The sequence below is a fragment of the Carcharodon carcharias genome, chromosome 23, assembly GCF_017639515.1.
Source record: "Carcharodon carcharias isolate sCarCar2 chromosome 23, sCarCar2.pri, whole genome shotgun sequence".
Lineage (NCBI taxonomy): Eukaryota > Metazoa > Chordata > Chondrichthyes > Lamniformes > Lamnidae > Carcharodon > Carcharodon carcharias.
The window spans coordinates 21,802,627-21,827,485 of NC_054489.1; the positions used below are offsets into that span (position 1 = coordinate 21,802,627).

At 40.6% G+C, this 24,859-nt stretch overlaps 1 protein-coding gene across 1 annotated transcript in view; it reads left to right on the forward strand.

Moving 5' to 3' along the window:
- LOC121269218 (protein HEG-like) overlaps positions 1 to 24,277 on the forward strand; it is an 85,204-nt gene extending 60,927 nt beyond the window's left edge. Inside the window, exons 7-12 of the mRNA XM_041173760.1 lie at positions 4,706 to 4,834; positions 6,746 to 6,788; positions 8,680 to 8,717; positions 12,885 to 12,972; positions 14,391 to 14,568; positions 20,483 to 24,277. Coding sequence (XP_041029694.1) covers positions 4,706 to 4,834; positions 6,746 to 6,788; positions 8,680 to 8,717; positions 12,885 to 12,972; positions 14,391 to 14,568; positions 20,483 to 20,605 — 599 coding nt within the window. The 3' untranslated portion in view covers positions 20,606 to 24,277. The remainder of the gene's footprint in view (positions 1 to 4,705; positions 4,835 to 6,745; positions 6,789 to 8,679; positions 8,718 to 12,884; positions 12,973 to 14,390; positions 14,569 to 20,482) is intronic.
- Positions 24,278 to 24,859: the final 582 nt, after the last annotated feature.

Genomic DNA, 24,859 nt, shown 5'->3' on the forward strand with positions numbered 1-24,859 from the left:
TGCTGTTATTCCAGTTTGCATTGAGCTTCACTGGAACAATGCATCAGGCCAAGGACAGACATGTGGGCATGAGAGCGGGGTGTTGAAATGGCAAGCGACAGGGAGGTCATGGTCATGCTTGCGGACAGACTGAAGGTGTTCCGCAAAGCGGTCACCCAGTCTGCATTTGGTCTCTCCAATGTAGAGAAAACTGCATTGGGAGCAGCGAATGCAGTAGATTAAATTGAGGGAAATGCAAGTGAAATGCTGCTTCACTTGAAAGGAGTGATTGGGCTCTTGAATGGTGATGAAGTAAAGGGGCAAGTGTTGCACCTTCTGCGGTTGCTCCCTGTCGCTTGGCATTTCAACACACCACCCTGCTCTCATGGCCACATGTCCATCCTTGGCCTTCTGCAATGTTCCAGTGAAGCTCAACGCAAACTCACCTTCCGACTAGGCACTTTACAGCCTTCCTGGCTGAATGTTGAATTCAACAACTTTAGATAATGAACTCTCTCCTCCATTCCCACCCCCTTTCCGATCCCCCTTTTTCCAATAATTTATATCTATATATTTCTTTTCCCTTATTTCTTTAACATTATTTTTAAATGTATTTCCATCCATCTCTACCTTTTAGCCTATTTCGATCCTTTCCCCCCACCCCACCCCCACTAAGGCTATCTGCTCATCCTGCTTTCTACCCTTAATGTCACCATTAGCACATTTCTTAGCTAATATGACCACTGTCAACACCTCTTTGTCCTTTTGTCTATGACATCTTTTGGCTATCTCCACCTATCACTGGCCCTCTATCCAGCTCTACCTGTCCCACCCCGCCCCCACCCCCACCTAAACCAGCTTATATTTCCCCTCTTTTCTATTTTCCCTTAGTTCTGGTGAAGAGTCATACAGACTCAAAACGTTAACTGTATTCCTCTCCGCAGACGCTGTCAGACCTGCTGAGTTTTTCCAGGTATTTTTGTGTTTGTTTTGGATTTCCAGCATCCGCAGTTTTTTGCTTTTATCTTAGTGAGAATTTTTAAATTGAGCTTTCCTGGAATGGGAGCCGATTATAGATAAGTGAGCACGGAGGTGATGGGTGAATAGGTGTTTGCTGCCTATATTCTAACTCAGTTTTGGACAAGCTCAAATTTATGTAAGGTGGGAGGCTGGCCAGTGGAGTGCTATGCTTTTTGGCTTGTTTCATTCCACTTGGTTTGGAAATGTTTGAAATTTTGAGTGGCGTGTCTATGATGTCCATTCACAAAACAGCTTATATTTATATTGCACATTCTAACGGACAAAGTATTTGCAGACCTGAGAGGCTTGAGTTGTGTGTCATTACAGGATTTGGGGAGAAGGAGTGGCCAGAGTACATTTAAATCTGTATGGTGCATTGTTGTCCTGTGCTCACATTTGAACTTATTTGATATTGGCCATTACTATTCAACTGCTAGGAATTTACATTACACTTGATTCACAGGCAAAAGGATAGGGCTTTGTGAGTAGAATAAAGGTGAATCATGGATAAATTGCAATTTGCTAGCCATAGTTTGTGGCATTCATTGAAACTCTTTTGAGTATTTTGGAGTGGTCAGCATTTTGGGCATAGAAGATAGAAAAAACTAAAATATCTATGAAAGAGTACAACCTGCAGTAAGAGGTTTGGAATGTGTTCAAATTCATGAAGTGTTTTTTTTAACAATGGGAGCTGAAAGACAAACTGATTAGCACAAAGCAGGGAGACAAAGAGTGACAAATGGTCTGAGACATACAGAAACAGGCTCCTGAAACAAAGAATGCTGGAAACAAAGATCGACAGATGCACAGGTGCAGAAAGAGGGATAAGAGCACTCTATTACCGCTTGGTGGTGTCAAATTACAGTGAGCGAGTAGAGATACTGCCCTGGAATTCCTGTGGCTTTTGTGTGCATATTACATTTCTCATGGGTGACTGTCTGATTGCAGTTCCGAAATCAATCCCAGCCATCGTTTTGATGGTGGCTGCCTCACTGGTGGCATTATTCACAATGTTCCTAGTACACAAGATTAGAACAATTTAAAAAAAAAAGCTTTTAATTACATATCATTCCTTGGAACCTGCAAAAGATAATAAAAGTTGAAGTATATTCCATAAATATGTAAATTCACAAGCCTATAGCTCCATTTTAGTAAATTTGTATTTTAAGGGTCTGATATTTGCTGCGCACAGACTTTGGAGGTCAAATTTTGCTCAATTAAGCGTGGTTAATAATTAGTGCACTCCACTTAACTGCACTTGCATTAGTGGCCTGCATAGTACGGAGGTCTTACAATGGACAACAATGTTCAACATTTTTTTTATTCATTCATGGGATGGAGGCATCATTGGCTAGGCCAGCATTTACTGCCTATCCCTAACTGAGTGGCTTGCTCAGCCATTTCAGAGAATTTTTTTTCTCTTAGGGTTGTGAGTCGGGTGGAATTCTCTTCCACAGCGAGCAGTGGAAGCAGGGTCATTGAATATTCTTAAGGCTGAATTAGATTGTTAATTGACAAGGGAGTCAAAGGGATAGGGGATAGGAAGGAAAATGGAGTCATAACCATAATCATATCAGCCATGATCTTTTTGAATAGTGGAGCAGGCTCAAGGGGCTGAATGGCCTACCCAATTCATGTATTTGTATAACAGAAATTTGTGATAAAATATATACCAAAAGGTATATTCCAAGTGATTTGAGATATTCTGTATTCGTTAAGTTACCTAAGAAAACTAAAGCAGTGGAATGCAATCAATTCAGAACCATTAATTTTATGAATCGTCTTATTAAAATGATCTTGAAAATCATAATAGGAAGAAATAATACATTTGAAGCACAAATTGGTGAAACAGAGTCTGGAGTCAGAACAAAAGAGAGGGGATATTTAACCTAAGAACAATCTTTGATAAATATCTAGAAGTAAACAAGAACATAGTCTACAAAGCATATATATATGAAAAAATGTTTGATCATGTTTATCACCAAAAGCTAATAGATGTGCAGTTGAAATGTGACATTGACAGTAAAGATCTGAGATTTATCCAGAGCCTATATTGGAGCCAAATAGTGGGCATCAGGCTAGAAGATGGACAATCAGGCATGCTTCAAATGAAGAGAGGAATATGACATGGTTGTGCACTGTCACCAAAATTATTCATTCTGTACACAGAGGAAATATTCAGAGAATTAAATGTACTTCCAGGGGTTAAAATTGGAGGCAAGAACATAACAAACTTGTAGAAGTTGACAACACAACGCTACTTGCAGAATAGAAGAGGGCCTACAAGATATCAGAGATCAAGTAAATGTAGAAGCTTTGCATGTGGATTGAGTGTGAATACCAAAAGGAGAAAAACAATGGTAGTCAAAAGGGTTACATCGGAAGAAACCAGAGTGAAGATTGAAGTGGATGGTGTCACACTGGAACAAGGAGATGAATTTGTCTAGGGAAAATGAATACAGAAGGTTGCAGATGTGATGCAGAAGTTAGAAGAAAGAAATTTTGTGAAGATGAAGGATGTGTGAACAACAGGAACACTCAAAATTGTAACAAGGAAAAAACTCATAAGATGCTACACTCTATCCACCTTTCTGTATGCCTTAGAAACCTGGTCAATAAATAAAGATCTGTGGAAGAAAATAGAGGCCTTTATGTGGAAGTTATGACGTGTGCCAAAATTCCGTATATCGACCTTAAGACAAATGAAGAGGTACTTGAAATTGCAAGAGTAAAAAGAACTCAAAAGTGACATCCAGAAAAAGTAAATGTCAGTATTTTGGCCAGTTGATCAGAAATGAAAAGTGACAGAGATCTCTTCCAGAGGGCAAAGTGGAGGGCAGCAGAAAGAGGGGTTGACCTCTGTGTTGCATGACAGACATCGCCGCCTGGTTGCAGATGAGCTATAGTGGATGTGTGAGGATAGCGCAGGGCAAAGAGGCATGATAGCACATCTCCTGGTAGGAGTATCAACAAGCAGCAGATCTAAACTTTTGAGGGCAGTGGTGGATGGAAAGTAAACATAACAGCTTTAAGATCTTTCTGTTCCAAAGATGGTATTTATAACACATGTTTTAGATTTGTTTCTTGTGCTGTATGCAGTTGTACTGGGCTTGGGGTTGTGGCTGGGGCCATTGAACGATCTCAGCCAATTAAATAATTCTCAAAAGGTCATCCAAACCAATAGATATCTACTGCATGCTGCAGTGTGGCCTCTGTACAAAACCAGTGAAGTGATATTGGCACCAAAGCAACTGTAAAACTTACATGCTAATGTTTTCCACTTCAATTCTGTGGCTGAACAGGCCAAGATTTGAAGAGTGCCTGTTGGCAATTTGATCAGCCATCATGTTGCTTTTGAGGTGGAAATGCCTTTTTATTTTAAAAATGAATTTCTGTATTTAGTTAGGGGAATTTTGCCTTTGGTGATGTGATACGTTATGTTAACCACAATTTACTAGTGGGTTGGAAATAAATTGGAAAAGCTTTGTGTGAATATACTCCAGTGGGATGTGTTGATTTATCACTGCTTTTGAGGGCCATGTTCTCCTGAGGTTTTTGCTTTTCCCTGAGGGAACAAAGTGGGGAAAACTCTACAGCTACCAAATATTGAAACAAAGTGGAAGCAAACATGCCGTAGCTGATTTTTCTTTTTTTCTCTGGTTTCTCTCCTCGCTTCTCCCATCCCTGCCTTTTACAAAAAAAAAAGGTGAAAACATATGCAGTCTGAATCCTTGTGATGACAGCACCTCTCGATGTGAAGCAAACAATGGCATTGCTATCTGCAACTGCCTGCCTGGCTACTTCAAGTTCCTTTCTTCTGATCGAAGCTGCAAAGGTAGGTAACAACTGTGCAGTGAATGGGCTTTTGGGTACATTTACAACAACTTGCATTTACATAGTGCCTGGAGTAAAACATTCTAAGACGCTTCATAGACATATTGGAAATCATAATTTGACACTTAGCTACATAAGGATCCTGGAATAAATGACCAAAAGTTTGGTCAATGAGATTTTAAGAAATATCTTAACAGAGGAAAGAGAGGGACCATATGGTTTAGATGGGATACCCAGTGCTTTCGGCTCTAAGGACACCTGAGAGTACATTCGGCAATGGTGGAACGATTGAAATTACTGATGCACGAGAAGCCAGAATTGGAGGAGCATAAAGATTTCCAAGAGTTCTAGGATGGTGACGGCTGGAGAGATAGGGGGGCTGAGACTATCCCATTAAAATGATGAGTGCAGCCTAAATTTAAACTATCATGCTCTCCTTCCTAATTGTTTGTGACACTTTACGTAAAGTGGTCTGTCAACTTTTGAGGCCAAACCTCCACAGTTGAGAGTTCTAACTTCTTGTTTTGTGTGTAAAGTGGTGTCACGTGTTTTTTAAGTTACTGGTGAAAATATAATCATAAATTCCAAATTCTGTCAGCCAGTGGGGAAGAGCCATTCTAGGCTTTATTCTTTGTTTCAGTAAATAATCCACTCCAGTGGGGCCTTGAAATGGATTAAGAGCTGAAAGGCGGATGTCCATGTGAGAAATTCTCATATTCCCCCACTGTATGAGCCTAATGATTTGATTGTCATACTCCATGAACTTCATGGTGTGGGATTACATACTGCTGCAAGATTTTGTTGCTTCAGACTAATCGGTGTAGTGCTCTTCGCTTTTGTAATGACATGCACAACTCTGGTGGTCTGTTAGTTAATTTGGATTACAGTGATAACCTGTATCTGCCAGAGCCACTCTGAAACCAGCCCTAATCTGTGTATTGCAATTGATGCATCTACATACTCCTCCACTAAAACTATTTATAGTTAAAATCTTAATTTCAGAAAAATTAAAATGTATGCGTTTAAACAGGACATGTGCAATGCAGGCCAAAGGATTCATTTATCCTCCACATAAGCAAATAGTCTGAATCACACTTAACCTGCTGTTAACCACTTTTCCTCATCTACTTACCCAATCTAATTCTAAATGTTGAATTTGTTTCTGCTACAATTACTAAGCCCGAAAATGATTTCCACAGCTCCAGTTTTCTCTGTAAAGAAGTGTATTTATCTCTTTTTCCAAATCACTTGCATTTAACCTAGTGTCTGTGGCCCCTTGTTCTTGACCCTTCACCTTTTGGAAATGGTTTCTTTCTAGCCAATCTATCCCACCCTTTCCTTTTATAATTTTAAACGGTTCTCCCATATCATCCCATAAAATGCCATACTAACAAAAAGCCCCCCAGTTTTTTAAAGTCTTTGCATTTGGATTCTGCAGTAGTGATTAGCCTTGTGGAATTTTGAGATAGTGAAGGTGATTTGTGTTTCAGTCAGTTTACTAGTAGTTACACCTACATTACTCCTATTAAAAAGGTTTGAATGCTTTAAATAAACTGAGAACTGTGATGCCTAATCTCCAGAAGCTCATCGGGACAATTCCAACTAGCCTCAGTTTCCTAATGTTTGTTTTGCCTTGGCTAACAGTTCTCTGATTTACAGTGTGGAACAGGGAATCTGCCAAGTCGTGATCCAAATGCACACTTTTCCACAATATTAACATGAATGTACCCTTTTGAGCCAGTCCTTCTCGATTGTTATTTATACAATGGTGGTTTTAAAAAATACACATGGTTTACACTGGTGTCTTTATAGATTTAACACTGCTATTGTACTGGCATAAAAGGGGCACCAGTTGAAATGTATAAGTATTAGTATGACAAAATCAACTTATTTACTTTTCTTTTTATAACAGCTTGTCTAAGTGGATTTAAGCTTGAAAATGGAAGTTGTGTGAAGTAAGTTGGTCAATTACAAAGTGCTCCTGTAGACCCCCTGCCCCCTGGGAAAAACTTTCCCCCTGTTGGGCGGGAAATGTGGAAGTGGGCTCAGGTGGGCGCACCTCCGGCGCCCCCAATTGGGGGAGCACCGCCATTTTACGTGGGCAAGCCAATTAAGGCCCGCCCAGCGTAACGTCCACTCGGAAGCGCTATACACTTCTGTGTGGGCGGGGGGGGGGGGGGGGGGGGGGGGGGGTGGGGGGGGGGAAGGTTCCCCTCAGCCGGGAGTGCGCTCTTTCGTGCTTGCGTGTGGAAGAGTGCACAGATCTTCCTGAGGCTAAGTGCTGCCTCAGGGAGATCGTCTCTGAATTAAAATTTGTAATACTAACGATAAAAAAAATTTCCCGGCCATGTCCCCTCATGTGACACTGTCACGTGAGTTGGGACAGGTCCGTAACTTTTAAGGAAACCTTTTAATAAAAATTTAAATATCCTCATGAAACCTCATCCCGCCTATGAATGAGGTCTCATGCTTTTTCTGAAACCCGCCAGGGTTCCCGGCCTGCCCCCCAACCTTAAGGTTGGACGGGCAGGTCCATTTTAATGACTTTAATTTTTCAATGGCCTCAATAAGCCATTGACAGGTCGGCGGGTGCGCAGCTGAGTCGGCTGTGCCCCCGCCAACCTGAAAATGGAAATGACGTGGGGTGATGTCGGGAGTTCCACCGATGTCATCTTGCATCATTTTACGCGTCGGTGAGCGGGCCCCGCCCCGGCTCATCAACCGGAAAATCCTGCCCCGTGTCTATTGCATCTTTATTTCCCAGGCACATAATTCCTGTTATGATTTCAAGAAAAATGATTGTACACAGTAAAATATTGACGCTCCAAGATGCCATACCGATCATGGGGATGAGGTGATCCAATTGATGCTATTGTTGGGCAGTTTTGTGGGCTTGAAATATTTGTGATGTAAAGACACTTTTACATTATGTTTTTAACTGTCAGTTTTGGTAAGCAGCCTCTCTGCACTATGCTGCTTTCCCATTCATGAGTCGGGAGCTAGCCTCCTTGTACTGGTCTCTACTTTTAACGTGTAGACCCAAAAAACAAGACTGTGGGGTCAGCTCCCCAAGTTCACTTAACTAAATCTAACCATCTGTTCTGATGGGTGGAACCCGAGTTCCACTGATGTACTAGCAAGAAGCTGTCGACTCCAGTAAAGGACTGGTGGCATCATAGTCAAAGAAGTCACCTGCATTGCTTCAGACGATGTGTCTTTTAAATGGGTAAAGTTCTATATCTACTTTGATCCTTTTGAAGAGGTGAATTTGTCTGAAATCAAACTGCAGGTATGGGAAAGCGTGGTTGTGAATCTAGAATGTCCCCCTCCCTTGGCTGTTTTTCAAATGAGTAGCTACTTCAGCCATGGAATTTGATTAATATGGAGATATATCACCAAAAACTATTAATTTCCAATGGACTTTACCAATCTGAAGTAGGAGATTTTCCATCCATCAGTATTGGCTGGAATTGAATCCAGAAAGACCACAGTTTGACTCCATCATACAACACATTGTTGTCAATAATTTGACATATTTTCCATTTTGCAACTTTAAAGCCTGTTTTGCAGTTTGTTTAAAATTACATGTGCCATCTAATGTAAAAAATTCTCACTGTTATTTGAAATTTAAGGCTGAATTATTGCTAGAACTCCGTATTGTTCCTAACTTCATAGTGGCTTACTAGCAGAAATACTTGGGACACAAACACCAAAGATCTTTGACTGGGTATAATGAGCCTGTTAAGCCAGTCATGTACTTTTTGGAGGGGGTGAGGCTGATTTTCAGTCTTGTTCTGCAACATATTTCTGAGATAACTAAAACATTTAGATCCTTGTTATTTCTAGGTGTCCATTTGGTTATGGAGGATTTAACTGTGATAATTGTAAGTACCTGTTGTTATATTCTTTGCAAAATATTACGCTTACAAATTACTGAGATTCAAACACTCTATTTGTATACAAGTAATGCTAGTGATAGGCTGAAGATAGCTATTTGGTAAAATGATTAAATATCATACTGATGGAGCGAGATTTGTACCTTGAGGGTTGCAGGCTGTGAGCAGGCCACTTGTACTGTTAGAAACCGGACTGTAAGCTTCAGTGAAGAACCACGTGAAACTTGACTAGCATGGTGACAGAAAGCACGCGGTGATTTCTGTAGTCATCACTCTCAGATTTCATGTAACAGTGCTATTGTTATTTTAAGTAAAGCTAACTTAAGGTGCCAGTGCTTTTCTGGCACTGAAAGATGATGTGGTTAAGTCTCAAAACTGTTTGAATCCTAATTTTATATGATTTGCTTTTAGCTCTTTTGTCTAGAAGAGACTGTTGTAGGTGTGAAGTTTGGGTTTGAATCGTCAATCTGTTGCAACCCAGTGCCCTGCTCCTTTTATGATGGGGGAGGGTGGTCAAGCAGTCAAATTGAGCAAAACAAAACAAACAACATGCCGACAAACTGTTAAGTGTTAACTTTGGCATACGCAGCAATCTCCTTGCAGACAACAATCAACACAGGCATGCCTAATCTGGAATCCTGATGTTGACCTAGCAACATGATGCCAGGTGTACTTGACACAAGTGGCCTTCCTGGAATGTGGACAGCATTTTCCACTCCCCTTCTGCCAATCCCTCCCACCCACTAGTGGAGTGCACTTCCACCTGCTCCTCTTCCATTCTTTTTCCTTTCCCCTGCCCCCATGGGCATTTTCCATCTCACAAACCCAAAAGATTGGGGGCATTAGAGCCGTCTCTTTGCTGCAGAGGGCAGCAGTTTCCCGAAGACCTCTTATTTTTAAAGGAAATTATCTGGGAGCTTTTAACCCCTCTCAAATATTTTCACTGACAGTCAGTAGGACAACAGCGATGTTTTTAGTATGCTGTATCTAGGTCTGTACACTGTTAAGGCTGCCTATGTGGACCAAACCCCTTTTCCCGATGTGGAAGTCAAACCAAGCAGCCTAAATTCTGACTAAAGCCAGTCATTTAGTTACACCAGAATGGAAGAAAAGTTGCATGTCCAGGTTCATAGTGCCCTTCTTGATTTATGACCAAGACCCTGGGAATCTTATAGAGTTGCATCCCAGCAACTGAAATTTTGGCTGGGATTCAGACAGAGAACCAATGGGGAACACCCGCCAGTTCCTTGGGGGAGGCCCGATGGAATAAATTGGCCACCGTCAGGCCTTCTCCTCGAATGAGGCCCTCAGTGGCAGACGTCCTGCTCACCAAGAGCTGCTGGCCAATCACAGGCTGGAAGCTCCTCGTGCCATAGGCACCAGCAGAAGCAGTAGCTGCTGGTGGAACTGTACCCACCCAAGGCCCAGGATCAGGGGGGGACCTCCAGGCACAGGTGGGCGAAAGCAGGATGGGGGTGGATGAAGAGAGGGGTGGCTTTCAGCGGCCACCCCTCTGCCCTACGCTGGATCCCTCAGTCGAGCACAGAGTGCATGCTAAGAAGGGAGCATCCCGGGATTCCGCTAGCAAAACCAACAAGTTTTTTCGTGCGATCTTCTGAGGGTGCAGCCTCCAGTTAATCCCTCCGCCACCATTTAAATTATGGTAGGCACAGAGATAATGGGCGTCAGGTAGGTTCATGAGCTACTGGCCAGGGATCCTGAGACAGTGCCTTCCGCTCTGACATAATCGGCAAGGTTTTCCTGCTGCCAGGAGACTGATGGAGGGTCTCGTCCATGATTAATTGGGCCACACAACCGTGGTTCCTGCTGTATCCAGCCCACTGTGTGCAATTTATACTATGTTGAAACTGAAAACGCTCCAGAGGTCAGGCAGTATTTATGGATAGAAAAACAGTGTTAACATTTCAGTCTATGAACTTTCATCAGAAATGGAAGATGTTTGAGTCGAAAAACTTTTAAGCAAATGCCGAGTCAGGGAGGAATCATATGATGTTGGTTGACCACCCTCATTTATAATGTAAAATAGTTAGACTAGACAAGCATGAAAGTTTGTTTTTTTTTTAAAAAAAGCAGATTTATTTTATAATGGGCTATTGATAACTCTTCTTCAAATTTAAAGGAGAAAATATAGTTCTTATCAGAGTTTAGCTTATTGTGGATTAATCTATATCATGGTTTAGAATGGAACCTCTTGCTCTTTAAAAAAATTTGCAGTAAAAATCCAAGTAGATTTTATCTAAACTAAGAGATTTGGAGACCATGTTAATGGCCCAGATTTTGGGGTCAGTGGCAAAAGAATATTGCTTAACATTCATTGTATTTATACTTGCCCACAAACAATCTGTAGGCTTTTACACTGTGATTTGCGGTGATTAATGCCTCTTCCAATCAGAGCCCACTTACCAACCAATCAGCTCTGTCTCCTCATGCAGTATAAATTGTTCTTCCTTTCACAATTGGTATTCTTGCAAGTCCTGATGAGTGCAAGATGAAAAGCTTTGACGGTGTGTGTCTCTTTCTTTGCAATACTCAAGCTGAAACAAGTGTGGTATCCTCCACAGGAGATCTCTGGGACCTGGAACAGGCCAAACAACAGTGTGACTTCTCACCCAGTCAGATTGAATAGTCCTTGCTGAGACACAATCTAAACTAGGAATTGCAAGTTAGAATACTTAATTCAATGTAAAATCATGTGCAGTAAGTAAGATTGAACAAAATAAAAGACGAAGATAAAGTTAAAAAAATTCAGTTTCCAACAATAATTAAAATCTGAAGGAATGGGATTCCACACTTGTCAAGGTAAATTTTCAGTGTCAAAGGTATTGATTGGCAATAATTAACACATCATGCCATTAAAAATTCTCTTATACTTGATTGACTAAACAGTAATTTTTCTGTCATGTCTAGAGGGTGAGTAATACAACTTCACATAATTGTATGTGCATGATTGCTGAGCCTCTCGATGAGACATGAGTGTAGTGAAGCTTCTGAGGAGCAGTGCAATTTGAACAGAAAATTCCTGATTTTGGTGTTTAACTGTTCATGAGCGGATGCCAAAAGATGGTTAATTTAATCTTTAATAACAGTAGGTGCTGATGGCCTTGCTATTTGGTCTGGATTTTGCAGTAAGAATGTGTGTTGAAATTCAAATCCCAGAACTGAAAAAAAACTTAAATGTCTGCAATTGATGTTAGTGACCTTGATTTTTCACAGAATATTTTCTGCATCCAGTAGTGCTGAGTAATTTGTGCACTGTGCTAATGTGTCCTATTGTAATGCATAGCCTACAAGTGGTTAAAAAATGGAGTTCTGTAGCATTTATCCTGACAGCATCACCTTGGCTACATCTGGAGAAGGGGTTAGTGGCTCACAGTCCTGACTGTTTTCTTCTCTTAAGAGAATTGGTGGGATAATTGGGAAGGGAGAAATGGTAAACTCTGAAATATGTTGTGTAGATTTGACTAAAGCATTGTTTCTGTGTGAGGAAACCTCTGAAGATATTGAAACACTCTCAGGAACTCTGGTCTTAAATTACAAGGACCATGATGGCCACCTTAAAGAAAATGAGTGCTTTTTACTCCTTCATATAAAGCTACAGAAATCGGGTGCTGATAAGGAAGTAAATACAGATTACTTCTGGAACATGAACCCCTAGGACCAAGGTCCCCTGTCTAAAAACCTATGGATTAATATAGACAAGACACAGTGGATGTTGACTAAGCTGTCCAGAAGTTTTAAAGTAGTGATAAAATGGAGACAGAAGTAGGGAAATGAGGGAGAAAATACATGCCCCTCAGAGGTGTGCATCAGTTAATCACAGTATTGATATTGCTGAGATATCAGAACAAAGTATTCTGTTGGGGATGAGAATAAGATAACCAACATTTCAGAACAAATCCTTCCTTCCAACCAGTCATCTTTAAATTAATTATAATTATGTATTTAAATGAGTCAAAGAAGCAATAACTCACCTTTTCTGTGAATTTAGCATAATTTTTATTTTAATTGCATTGTTTAATGCTTTGCCATTCATTTAAAAATCTGATAATTCTTAACCCATCCCTAAAGGATGGGCACGGGACCCATTTTCAATATATCCAACAGTAATATTCATGTGGCTTCTGTTTTCCACAGCATATTTACTGGCAGTCGTGGTGATCTCCTGTGTACTGGGTGGTGTCCTCATCATTCTGTTGTTGGCCTTAATCACAACATGTCTCAGGTAAGGATGTGACACACATTTCTATCCAATGCTGCTCAATCAATGGTAGGGTTCAGGAGAAAAGATGATTTTCCACTCATCAAAAGCAAAATTGACTACTCATCCAAATTGGTAGCTTCATGACATGGAACGCTGTTGGAAATAGATGTATATACTTTTTTAGGTTTCTCTATTTGTTGCTTCAGTGGTTTATCAACCAAGTTATTACATTCCAAAGGAATAAGCCTTTGTAGCTAGTTTCTTTTAATTTTTGGAATGTACAACAATCAAGCACAAAGACATCAAGCAGACAATCCATTAAAAGTACTCTATCTCACCTGCCAACTTCTACCCAATGTATCGAAAAGCCCTCCAGATACCTATGCTCCTTCTACAGTAGGAAGCAGTTGCAATGATTGGCAATGGTCTGTCAAAGAAATGCTATCGTACACTGATGCCTCCTTTCACATTCGACCATGACTGCTAAGCAGCAACCTCCAGCTTTAGCCAAAGTAACTAAGTATGAGTGAACCCATGGCACTACACTGGAGAAGCAGCAAGGTGCCTTAGCGGTTGGTTTCCCAAGACTCAAGGCAACAATATGGTGACAAATGTTAGCCAATAATTATTTTCTCTGACTACCAGGTTAACAAGTTAAAACTTGAATTTGCGGTTCACAAAGGATGCCCATAAATACAAAGCTGCATTGCATGGAGTGCACATGGTAAATTTCCTCACCATGTTGGGAAATTTGCATGGCCCTCGACCCTGCCCCCATCCAAAATACTTTGCATTCTGTACCATTGTAGGGCACTGAGGGAATCGAGAGGCACGGAGATCAGGCGGGAAAGTCAAGTTGAGGTCAATGAATAGATATGATTTTATTGAATGACAGATTAGGCGATTACATTGTGAAGGAATAAGCTAGTTTCTTTACTGACTGTGTTCTTTAGTTGTGGCAACGCAGACATGAATCTTGTTGGTATTTATCTTTTTGCCTGTTACCAAAGGTGACTTTACAAGATGATGTAATTGTTGCTATACTACTGGCATCCTCACTGCACTAATAGAAGTGATATTTTAGTCAGCCCTACCTCAGTACAAACACTTGACCTTTGTCCAGCCAGTAGCTGATATTTTGAAGCAATATGCTCAATTTGGTTTGAACTAACTCTATCGCGAAGGGGAAAACAAACACTGTGCAGCCATTTATATTGTCTGTTTTGCAGCAGTAGAATCAAAGCATCTTGGAGGGAGGCAGGAAATAGTGTAAATGGATAAATCAATGGATAAATGCTACATTCTAATGGGTTTTAAATAGGATTTGAGTACTGTGGGATCAGCACACAGTTTAATTGCAAAATGTAATCACATTGTAAGTTTATATCGTCTGTTGAAATTGAAGGTGCAACTAGAGCAAAAATGATTTTCATTTACAGGTCCAGGAATGGTTCGTGTAGTTCCTCATCCGGGTCTCACGATTATGTAATGTGGCCCAAATCTGAGATGCCGAAGATTCCTCGTGCCACCATGCACTGGGATGGCAATCAGCTTGAAATGCAGGAGAACGGAAGCACCAGCAGTTTAAACGATATTCATCGGGATGGTGGGAGAACGGTGAGTACGTTTAAAGGTGGGGGTGGCGGGTGGGGGAATGAAAAATGGATGCTGATTGGGCTGTCAGTTTAATCCAGTTATTGGGCGGATTTTTGCCCTTGATGGGCGGGTGGGCAGCCAATCGCCACCACCGAAACAGGGCCCGCCGCCATTTTGAGTGGGTGGGCCAATTGAGGCCCGCCCAGCAGCCTGCCCGACAGGAAGCGCTATGAGCTTCCTGTGCGGGGTGGGGGAGGGGGGGGGGCGGATTCCCCAACTGTCAAAGTGTGCTCTTTCACGAATGCAAGCAAAAGAGCGCACATCTCCCTGAGACTAAGTGCTGGCTCAGGGACAGCACTCAAAGTTTTATAAACTTAATTTTTTTTTTTATTTTTCTATTTTTTAACATGTCCCCTTTACGTGACAATGTCACATGAGATGGGACATATTAGTAAATATCACATAAGGTTTATTAGTTTTTTAAAAAAGACATGAAACCTCATCCCTCCAGTGGATGAGGTTTCATGTATTTATCAGAAGCCCGCTGGGGCTCCTGGCCTGCCTCAATTGGCCATTGACAGGTCAGCGGGTGGACAGCTGATTTCGCTGTCCGCCCACCTTCCTGAATATTTAAATGGGGCGGGATGATGTCGGGGGTTCCTCCCCATGTCATCCCGCGTCATTTTCGCATCAGTGAGCCCCCAACTCACCGACGGAAAAATTCTGGCCATTATCCTTGTTGGTTCTCCAAAGCTATAGCTGTCTGGAATTTGATACCTACCACGAGAATTAGCCCAGGTCTTTCCCCACCAGCACCCCCCGCACCCCCCCAGCCCCCCACTTACAGAGAACTGATACCTTCTGACAATTTTGGTGTTTGGTGTTGTCTCTATGATTTTGCTTTCCCCTGCCCATTCTATATCTGTAAGGTGCCTCCAATGACTGCCTGTGATCTTCCCAAAAGCACATCTGTACTCCCAGGTAGCAGTTTTAGACTTTTTTTAAAATGGAAAACAACCTTCCAGTTCCTTTTGGCTCAGCTAGAAATTTTGCAAAACTTGCTAGCCGAACAGGCGTTATTAGCCTGACACAAAAATAAAATGGTTTCTCAAGTTCTTCCTCGATAGCCTTTTGAATTTTACCTTTACCACAAAGTTGCTGCCCAATTTTTCTCTCACGTTCTTGTGCTTTTGAACTGGAATGGTGATTTCAGCATAGGAATGCTTCCTTGATATAATTATAGATAAGGAAGGCTATTTAGCCCATGTAGCTTCATCCATCTAGAAAGATTCTAATGTTTCCTCCACCCTATTGCAGCATTCAATTGCTTTTTAAAGTTTCTATGCTTTTTGCCTCCGGGATGCTGTGCCTGGAAGTTCATTCCATCATAAACCACACTTTATGTGGAAGAATTTTCCTAATATCATAAATTTACCCGTTATTAGTTTGAACCTGTGTGCCTTAGGAACAAAGCTGATTCAAAACATTGTAGAGCTAGTAAATAACCAGAACTAGGTGTTCCATTTTCTGACAGAACTTACTGTTTTGTGGAATGTATTTTATGCTGCTACTATTTGGCTGGAAGATAGCCATTGCAAAAGGTGTGAACGGTCATTTGGTGTGATACATGCCCGTGCCCTTGGCAAGCATCAGATATAAATTTAGACAGAATTTGCAAAGTTTCAGTTTGAACAACGCTCATTTCTAAATGGTATTTACTCTTTGGAAGGTGCTGAAGTGGGTATCCTATCTGACTGAAAATGTCTCTTTGATTTCGCTATTCACTGGCCCTAATTCTGAAGGTACATTCATAGAGATCACCAAGGTGGCAAATGTCTTGTCTCTCATTCCCCACCCTCAGAAGTTAACTTAGTCAGGAAAAAAAAGGTAGTATTTAGCTTCTTAACAAAAGCAAAAGTTCAATTCAAAGACCAACTGGTCCATCTAGCTTGTCTCTCATGTTCTTAACAGATCATAGGAGCATCAGTGGAACTATGACAGTTGGCTTCAAACTATCCAATATCAATCATTCAGTCGTAGCTCAGATGGCAGTACTGTCACCTCTGTCAGAAGGATGTGGGTCCATGTCCCACTCCTGATGCTTGAGCACAAAATATCTAAGCCAAAACTCCACTGCGGTACCAAGGGAATGCTGCACTATCAGAGTCTTTCAGATGAGACTTTAAATCGAGGCCCTGCATGCACTCTCGAGTGAACATGAAAGATCGCATGGCACTATCTTGAAGAAGAGGAAAGGGAGTTTTCCCAGATGTTCCGGCTAATATTTATCCCTCAATCAACATCTCAAAAACAGATTATTTTGTCATTACTGTATTGTTGTTTGTGCTGTGCACAAATTGGCTGAGAATTTTGGATGTTATAAGTGACTATACTTTAAAATTACTTTAATGGCTGAGGTCAGGAAAGGTGCAACATAAAAGCTAGTCTTTTTTTCTTTTCAAGATGTTAACTACTGATGATGCTTTGGTTGGCGGTGTTTATTGTGGTTTCTATGGTTAGAATAACCTACACTACTACCCTGACTCCCAGATGAAAACCAACAACATGCACACGATATGAAAAGCTAATCAGATGATTCCATTTATCTTACATTTAGCAATTTAATCCCTAAAGCTAAATCTTACCTCTAAAACCCATGAGTTATGGAATCCAACATTTGCAGCAACATATAGACTATGAATTTTAAAAGATAATATAATGTTCATTTTTTTCTGCTTTTCCTGGATTTTTCCTCTTGCTGCTCAATTGCTTTGTGAACTTCAGGAAGTACAGCTCCATGAGTTATAAGTTATTCAGCCCACCTGGCTAGTCCCAGAATTCATGCCCTAATATAGTTATCCACAGGGTAGCGGGTAGAAGCAGTCAGTATTGTGCCAGTGCAGCTTTCAGCCAGCTAAGGAAAAGGGTTTTGAGGACCAGGATCACAAACCCAAAACTAAGGTCATGGTTTACCAGGCAGCAGTGTTTCCTGCCCTCCTGTATGCTTTGGAGCCATCTGGTTAAAAAACTGATAAGCAACCCAAATGCATATCAAACAACCCCTGGGTTAATTGTAACCTGTGTTTATCTTGTGTGTCAAGATTGGTAGTGAGAGAATTTGAATAATAAATAACCCATTTCTAAGCTTTCAATGGAGCCAGAAGGTCTGCCCTTGTCTCAATTAAGCATTTAAGTTGTTTATGTAGTTCCCAGATGAAAATCTAGGGCAATTAGTAAACACAGGAGTTCCTTATGGGACTAGCAATTCTGGGAAAGAGGGCCATAAACAGCCATCTCAAAGCACTGGAGAAGTACCACCAGCAGTGCCTTTGCAAGATCCTCTAAATTCAATGGTGAGAAAAATGGTTCAAAAATAGCAACCCTCCCAAGCTGACATGCCCAGCGCTAAACGCAAAATGCAACTCTTTTCTTCTCCGCCGATGCTGCCAGACCTGCTGAGTTTTTCCAGGTAATTCTGTTCTTGTTTTGCAAAATGAGATCAGCTGGGCAGGACATGCCAAACACATCCCTGACACGAGACTTCATTCTGTTGCGGTAGAACGCTCCCAGGAGGTCAGCAGGAATCCTTTGGGGATGTCCTCAAAGCATCCCTGAAGCGGTCAGACACCCCCATTGATTCATGGGAGTCCCTGGCTTGTGAGCGTCCAAAACCTCCAACCCACCCTCAATGCACCACCTGCCCCACATGTGGCAGTCTGCAGAGTGTGGATTGGACTTACCAGCAATCTCAAAACGAATGGAATGGAAGCAAGTCGCTCTCGATCCCGAGGCACAGCCTAATAAGAAGAGTAGTACTTGGATTCATTGCCGCATTTTGTCATATATAGTTCCACAGATGTAGCCATTTCAATGATGAGGGCTTTCTGTAGGCGAGATACTTTCATGATGGGGAGAAGAAAGAGTGATCAGAGCTTATTGAGACCTGTGCTGCTGCTGTGAACCTCCAAATGTAAGGGAGAAAATGTAAGGGAAACTAAAAGCTAAAATTTGAAAAATCTCTAAATGCAATCAGAAAATTCCCTTGGGTGGCAGGGGCTAGAAGTGAAAGTTACTGAGTTGGTGAAATGCAGCATTTTAGTCTAATGGCTGCCTTTTCTTTAATACTTATACAATGAAAACCATTTCCATAAGATCATAAGACATAGGAGCAGGAATTAGGCCATTCAGCCCATCGAGTCTGCTCCGCCATTCAACCATGGCGGATAACTTTTTCAACCCCATTCTCCTGCCTTCTCTCCGTAACCTTTGATCCCCTTACCAATCAAGAACCTATCTATCTCGGTCTTAAATACACTCAATGACCTGGCCTCCACAGCCTTCTGTGGCAATGAATTTCATAGATTCACCACTCTCTGCCTAAAGAAGTTTCTCCTCATCTCTGTTCTAAAAGATCTTCCCTTTACTCTGAGGCTGTGCCCTCGGGTCCTGGTCTCTCCTACTAATGGAAACATCTTCCCCACGTCCACTCTATCCAGGCTTTTCAGTATTCTGTAAGTTTCAATCAGATCCCCCCTCATCCTTCTAAACTCCATCGAGTATAGACCCAGAGTCCTCAAACATTCCTCATATGTTAAGCCTTTCATTCCTGGGATCGTTCTCGTGAACCTCCTCTGGACCCTCTCCAGGGCCAGCACTTTCTTCCATAAGTTCCCCCTCATCAGCACTGGCTGCTTAATTTTCAAGTATTTATTTCAAAGTCAAAATTTAGTCAAGGCTTTTAGGGCTAAGAGAAATTAACTCTTCCACAACCACAGTTAAAATCTACTTATACTTTAAATAGTACATTATTAATAGTGGAATGTCTGTGTCACACAATGACTATCTTGGGTGATAATGACTTGTGTAGCCAGTAGCCAAGTTTTTTAAAAATTCTAACGCAGCTTCAAACTTTTTCTGTCAGAACACTCTGAAACATGTAACTTTGTTATGCAGTTGTGCATTAGGCATTGGTACTACATGTCAGAAATTGTTGAGTAGAAAATTTGTTTCAACATCAGATGATGTCAGTGCTTCTCTTTCATGTATCCAATGACCAGAATGACCTCACTGTGGCTGGCTTGTGCTCAGCAGCTATGTTCAACACTGTACAAAATGTTTTTCCTTGCTGGTACCTTTTTAATAATGGCATGAGTAAGATTTAGTATGAGTAAGATTTAGGTCATCAATATCCCCTTTCAACTCCTTGCATCACAAAGCCATCTGCCTGCACAATTTTGGAGGGGTCAGTACAGAACCTATTCCCAGGTCTTCAATTCCTCTACACTTGCATTGTATGTGGTAACCAGCCAACTTCACCACAAAAATGAAGAACAGTGAGCTTTAACAAAAGCTGATTAGATGACCGTGTTCTTTTAAAGCACTCGTGATATCAGACTATATCCTGGAAGAGGAGGAAACATTAGCAGAAACCATTTTAGTTTCATCAGAAATTTAAATCTCAATACAATGAGAAAACATTGTGGAGTTCAGAACAAGTGGACATAGCTTCAAAATTAAGAGCTAGACCATTCAGAGGTGATGTGGAAAAGTGCTACACACGAAGAGTATTGGAAATCTGAAGCTCTCCCTCCAAAAAGCTGTTAAGGTCAATTGAAAATGTGAGGTAGGCTTTGAGTCGTATATGGAACCAAGGTGGGTAAATGGAACTAAGATACAGATCAGCCATTATCTAGTGGAATGACAGAACAGCCTCCAGGGACTCAGTGACTATGTTCCTAAAGCATGCTCCTTTAGAAGATCCTATCTTTAAAAGTGTCACTTGTTGCCCATACAACAGTCTGAGCATCTGCATTTAAGACAAAAAGGTTTTGAGATATATGATAAATGTTATGTTTTTCAAATGCAAGTACAAATTCTGTCTGTGTTCCTAATTAAGATATTCTTAATGCTTGGTGCGTGTTCTTTTTTATTCTAGCCTGAGAAGAATGATGACCTGAAGACCTTTAAAGGGAAGCAGCAGTCCCGTTATACCTATCTCTGCCAGGGTCAAGAGAATCCATATTATGTCAGTGACGAAAAGAAGCCTGAATACTTGTAAAATGAGCAGAATTGATTTTGGAGGGAGGAGCAGATGCTTCTGGAGCAATTGAAAACAGCCTGACATTCTTTGTGCCTGTGTGCATGTTGCATAGCAAGCATAAAGGGAAAAAGGGGGAAAAAATTGAATTTTGTAAATTTTTAAGCCAAATCCTTGGGAAATATTTCTATAGTGAGACAAATATGAAACAAAACATTCAGTTTATTATCTCCTAAGCCAAGAATGGAATTCTTATCTCCTGGCCACTAAAATATCAGATGGGAGACTCTGATTTCCAGTGTTGGCCTATTGGGACATCATCTTTGCCTCTTCTCCCACCACCGTAACAAAATAGACAGATTAGTATTCTAAATATAACCACATGAAGCAGGGAAGGGTACAAGAACCTAGTAAAATTCTGTGGCTCATCACAATTATTTTGATACCAACTTGGAGAGGGCAGGGAATGGTGGCAGGTGTAAGGGCTGGTTGGTGGTTGGATGGTGGAGACTTACTATGCTTGGTACCAAGAATTTCCTTTTTTTGGGTGTTGAATATTCATTTTGCAATTGTTTTTGTCTTAACTTACTGATTCAATACATTATTTCCAAACAATAATATCAAAACACGAAGGTTGCTCCTTCATCAGGCAACAAATACATTCAGTGTTGAGCACAATACTGCAGATGGTTGCAGTAGGGGGCAATGTTCTTTCGTAGTGCTGTAAACAGCATCAGGGATCTGCACCTGACCACTCCATTACAAGGATTCCTTATAAATAAAATGTTAAATTAGCAATTTATTTTAAGTTTCAAGTTATCTTTTAAAATGTCAACATCCCTTGTAGTGACAGCAAAATTATAGCATTTTAACCTTTGTTTGAATGTATTTAAACCGGTGGAGAGTTATGTTTGCCCAGCCACATCGCTGTGTGTTTCTTCTTTAGTATGGCATAGGTGTATATTTCTCTTGTTGTGTTTTAATGGATGTTTATTACCAGCTCTTTTTATATTGCGCTGCTGTCTTTGGATGGGCTGGGATGAGCAAAGCAATGTGACGTGGCTTTCCTTTTTTAAAAAAAATCCTTTTTAACCTAGCAAAGTAAAGGAAAATTGAAGAAAATCTTATCCTTTATGACTAAAAGGCTGGTTAGTAGATAATAGGAAATGACTAATATGCGACTTAAAATGGCAGAAGGAAACAGCCTGTGGAATGCCAATTTTAATGCAGTCTGGTCACCAGCCAGCTAAGGAGAACATGTTTCCACCAAAAAAAATTAAATCTTTTAAAAAAAAAAAAATTTTGCACATTTTAATGATTATGTGGATGTAAATTGTAAATACACTGGGAGATACCTAGACTCCAAGATGTATATTTAGTTTTTTTCATTTGAATCTGCAATTTGTTTAAAGTCCTCAGTTTCTTGATTTTTAGATTCTTAATTTTTTTTCTTCAGTGAAGACTTTCAACGTTTGGCAATTTAAACATAAATAATTTTTTCAAGCGAAAGGTTGTGGAATGTTTTGCAAATAAACCAACTCTCTGATTTATTTTTTTCCTAAATTAAACTTCTGTTAATGGTTATATTGATTTCTAACTCGCTGAAAATTTAATGTAAACTCAATGGCTTGCACTGCAAGAAATGCCAACTATTAACTGTTCTCCAGTAAAATTTAGTTTGTCCTGTTCTTGGAAGCTGCTTTAATATTGCACTCTGTGTCTTGGCTGATCAGCCTAACTGCTGCTCTGCCTTATTGACATTTGTAATGTGTGGCTGTTCTTCCTGTAAACTGGCTGCACTGTGGAAGCATTTGCAGACTGGCCATGACATTTTTGCTAGCGCGCATGGTATGGATTAAGTGACCTCATGACCAAGAATAGTGATGCGCGCGCACGATGTTGACACCATGGTGCACAGTTACCACTGGGACAGCATTTTTACTGGCCCAGAGAGACTGGCTGCAGCCAAGCAGACCCTTTTTTTTAAGAAGAGGTCTTTCAGGCTGCCAGCCTTAAATCGGTAGATTTAGTTTATTATAGTAGCCAACTGCACAAGGCTTGAGTTACAGCTCCTGGTAGCTCAAGACCGATATGAAATGTATCTCTGGATAGTTGTTTGGTGGGATTTTGGGTTTTGTGCACCGTTTCTATCTCTGACCTGAAAGAATAGTTACAAAATGATGAGCACTAGTAGCACTTAACTGTTCAGTGGTAGGAGGTGTTGTGTCAAAGCATTATTGAACAGTGAAGCTCAATAACCTCTCCAGTTTGCAGCTTATAGGAAGTAACTCCAAAGATTAGAGTATAAGTAAAGCACACAAATGTTGGTTTGTCCTTGGGGACTTTATATTCTAAATCCAAATGTTGGCATCTCCTATTTTTGCTGAATAGATGTAGACCAAGTTTCCTTAGAGCCGTTCTCAAAATGGTTAGTCTCTCCGTACAATATTCGAGTGTCTTATTTAATTGTATAGCTTAAACTTCAAAGCATGTTTATGGAAACACTTACAGCTTGTGCATGTAAAAACTTTTGTTTCTAGATCAAAATGGAACAGTCTATAAATAGCGAAGATGTGACTATTTTTCCCCTATACAAATGATATATTTTTGCAACGCACAGAATGAATATCAGAAATGCAAATTAAGTTTACTGAACAGAAATGTTCTCCAGCTTTCAATACACAAGTAGATTAAGTGCTTTCTTTCGTTTGTCGTTTTCTGCTTCGTTTCATTCCTTGTCGTTTTCTGCTTCGTTTCATTCTGTTATGCACTTTGCCTTGTGTTCTGCCAATAAATACAGTCAAGCTTTCATTTTTTGCCAACATGGTAAGAGTTGATGCCATGTGGAATGAGAGTGTATGTTTGAGGGAGGGGATAAAGTGGGGGAAATTGGAAGTAGCTCATAGACTGGTGCATAAAGCAGTTACCATAGGCTCATGAAATGTATATTTAATCATATGTTATAGGTTTTTGTGGATATTGATATTTTATGGTACATGGTTCTGAATGCTGTAGAGATATTTTTTGACCTTTAGCACCCTGCTGAAAGACCTACAATGAATTAGGTTGCAATTTTTTTTTTGGAGTATTTTTTGGGGGAGAACTGTGTAAAGGGAAAGGAGGGGACTCCAATTAAGTTGTGATTAACATAGAATATTTGTAAATAAGAGACTGGATTTAGTTTCGCAATGTGGTTTCCAACTTAGATATCACTTGTGCACAAAATGGAACCAAAACTCAAACGAAAGAACCCTTCAGAGATGGCATAGTTTCTATACTAGTTCCAAAAAACATACATAAGAGAGACACTTCCATTTTCCCAATGAACCTGCTTTGTAGATATCATTTGTGTCTGTGTTCTGTTAAGTTTCAGCAAATGTGTAATGGAAAGTGTACTTCTAGGAGCTTCCATTGCTCAAAGGATTTAATTTGCTGCTCTTGCATGTAATAAAATTGGCCAAAGTTGCGTTCTCCATCTGGATTGACGGTTTTGCTTGTACCTTTTTGTACATTGTAGTTTGTGATACTTGTAAAACAATTTAATGCCAAATAGGAGTAAAATCATGAGAATTTCAAGTAACTTTGTTAAAATCACTGGTATTGTAATTTGGATATGTTTTTCTATTGATCACCATTGTATAATTTAAAAATGTTTAAATTGAAATAAAGAAATTCTTTCCAGTTTCTCTCTTATAAAGCTACTTTGATCTTTTGACTCCTAGATGGGGAATGAAAATGAGCTTTTCTTCTGTCCAAACATATACATTATGGGCAGAATTTTGCCATTGGCGAGCAGGGGGCGGGGCCCACTCACTGATGCGTAAAATGACGCGGGATGACGTTGGGAGGAACCCCCGACATCACCCCGCCCCATTTAAATTTTCAGGAAGGCAGAGGCGCAGCAAAATCAGCTGTGGGCCCGCCGACCTGTCATTGGCCAACACAAATGAGGCCATTGACAGGATCATTTAAACAATTAAACAGGTCGGCCAGGAGCCCCGGTGGCAAATAGAAAAAAACATGAAACCTCATCCAGCGGCGGGATGAGGTTTCCTGCAGGGTTCTAAAAAGTTTAATAAAATTTTACTGTAATTTATGAACATGTCCCATCTCATGTGACATTGTCACATGAGAGGCACATGTTAGGGATTTTTTTTCTCTTTTTAATCTCTTTAAAAGTGTCAGCGATCTCCCTGAGGCAGCACTTAGCCTCAGGGAGACGGGCACTCTTTCGTGCGCATGCGTGAAAGAGCACTCTCGCTTTTAGGGATTGCC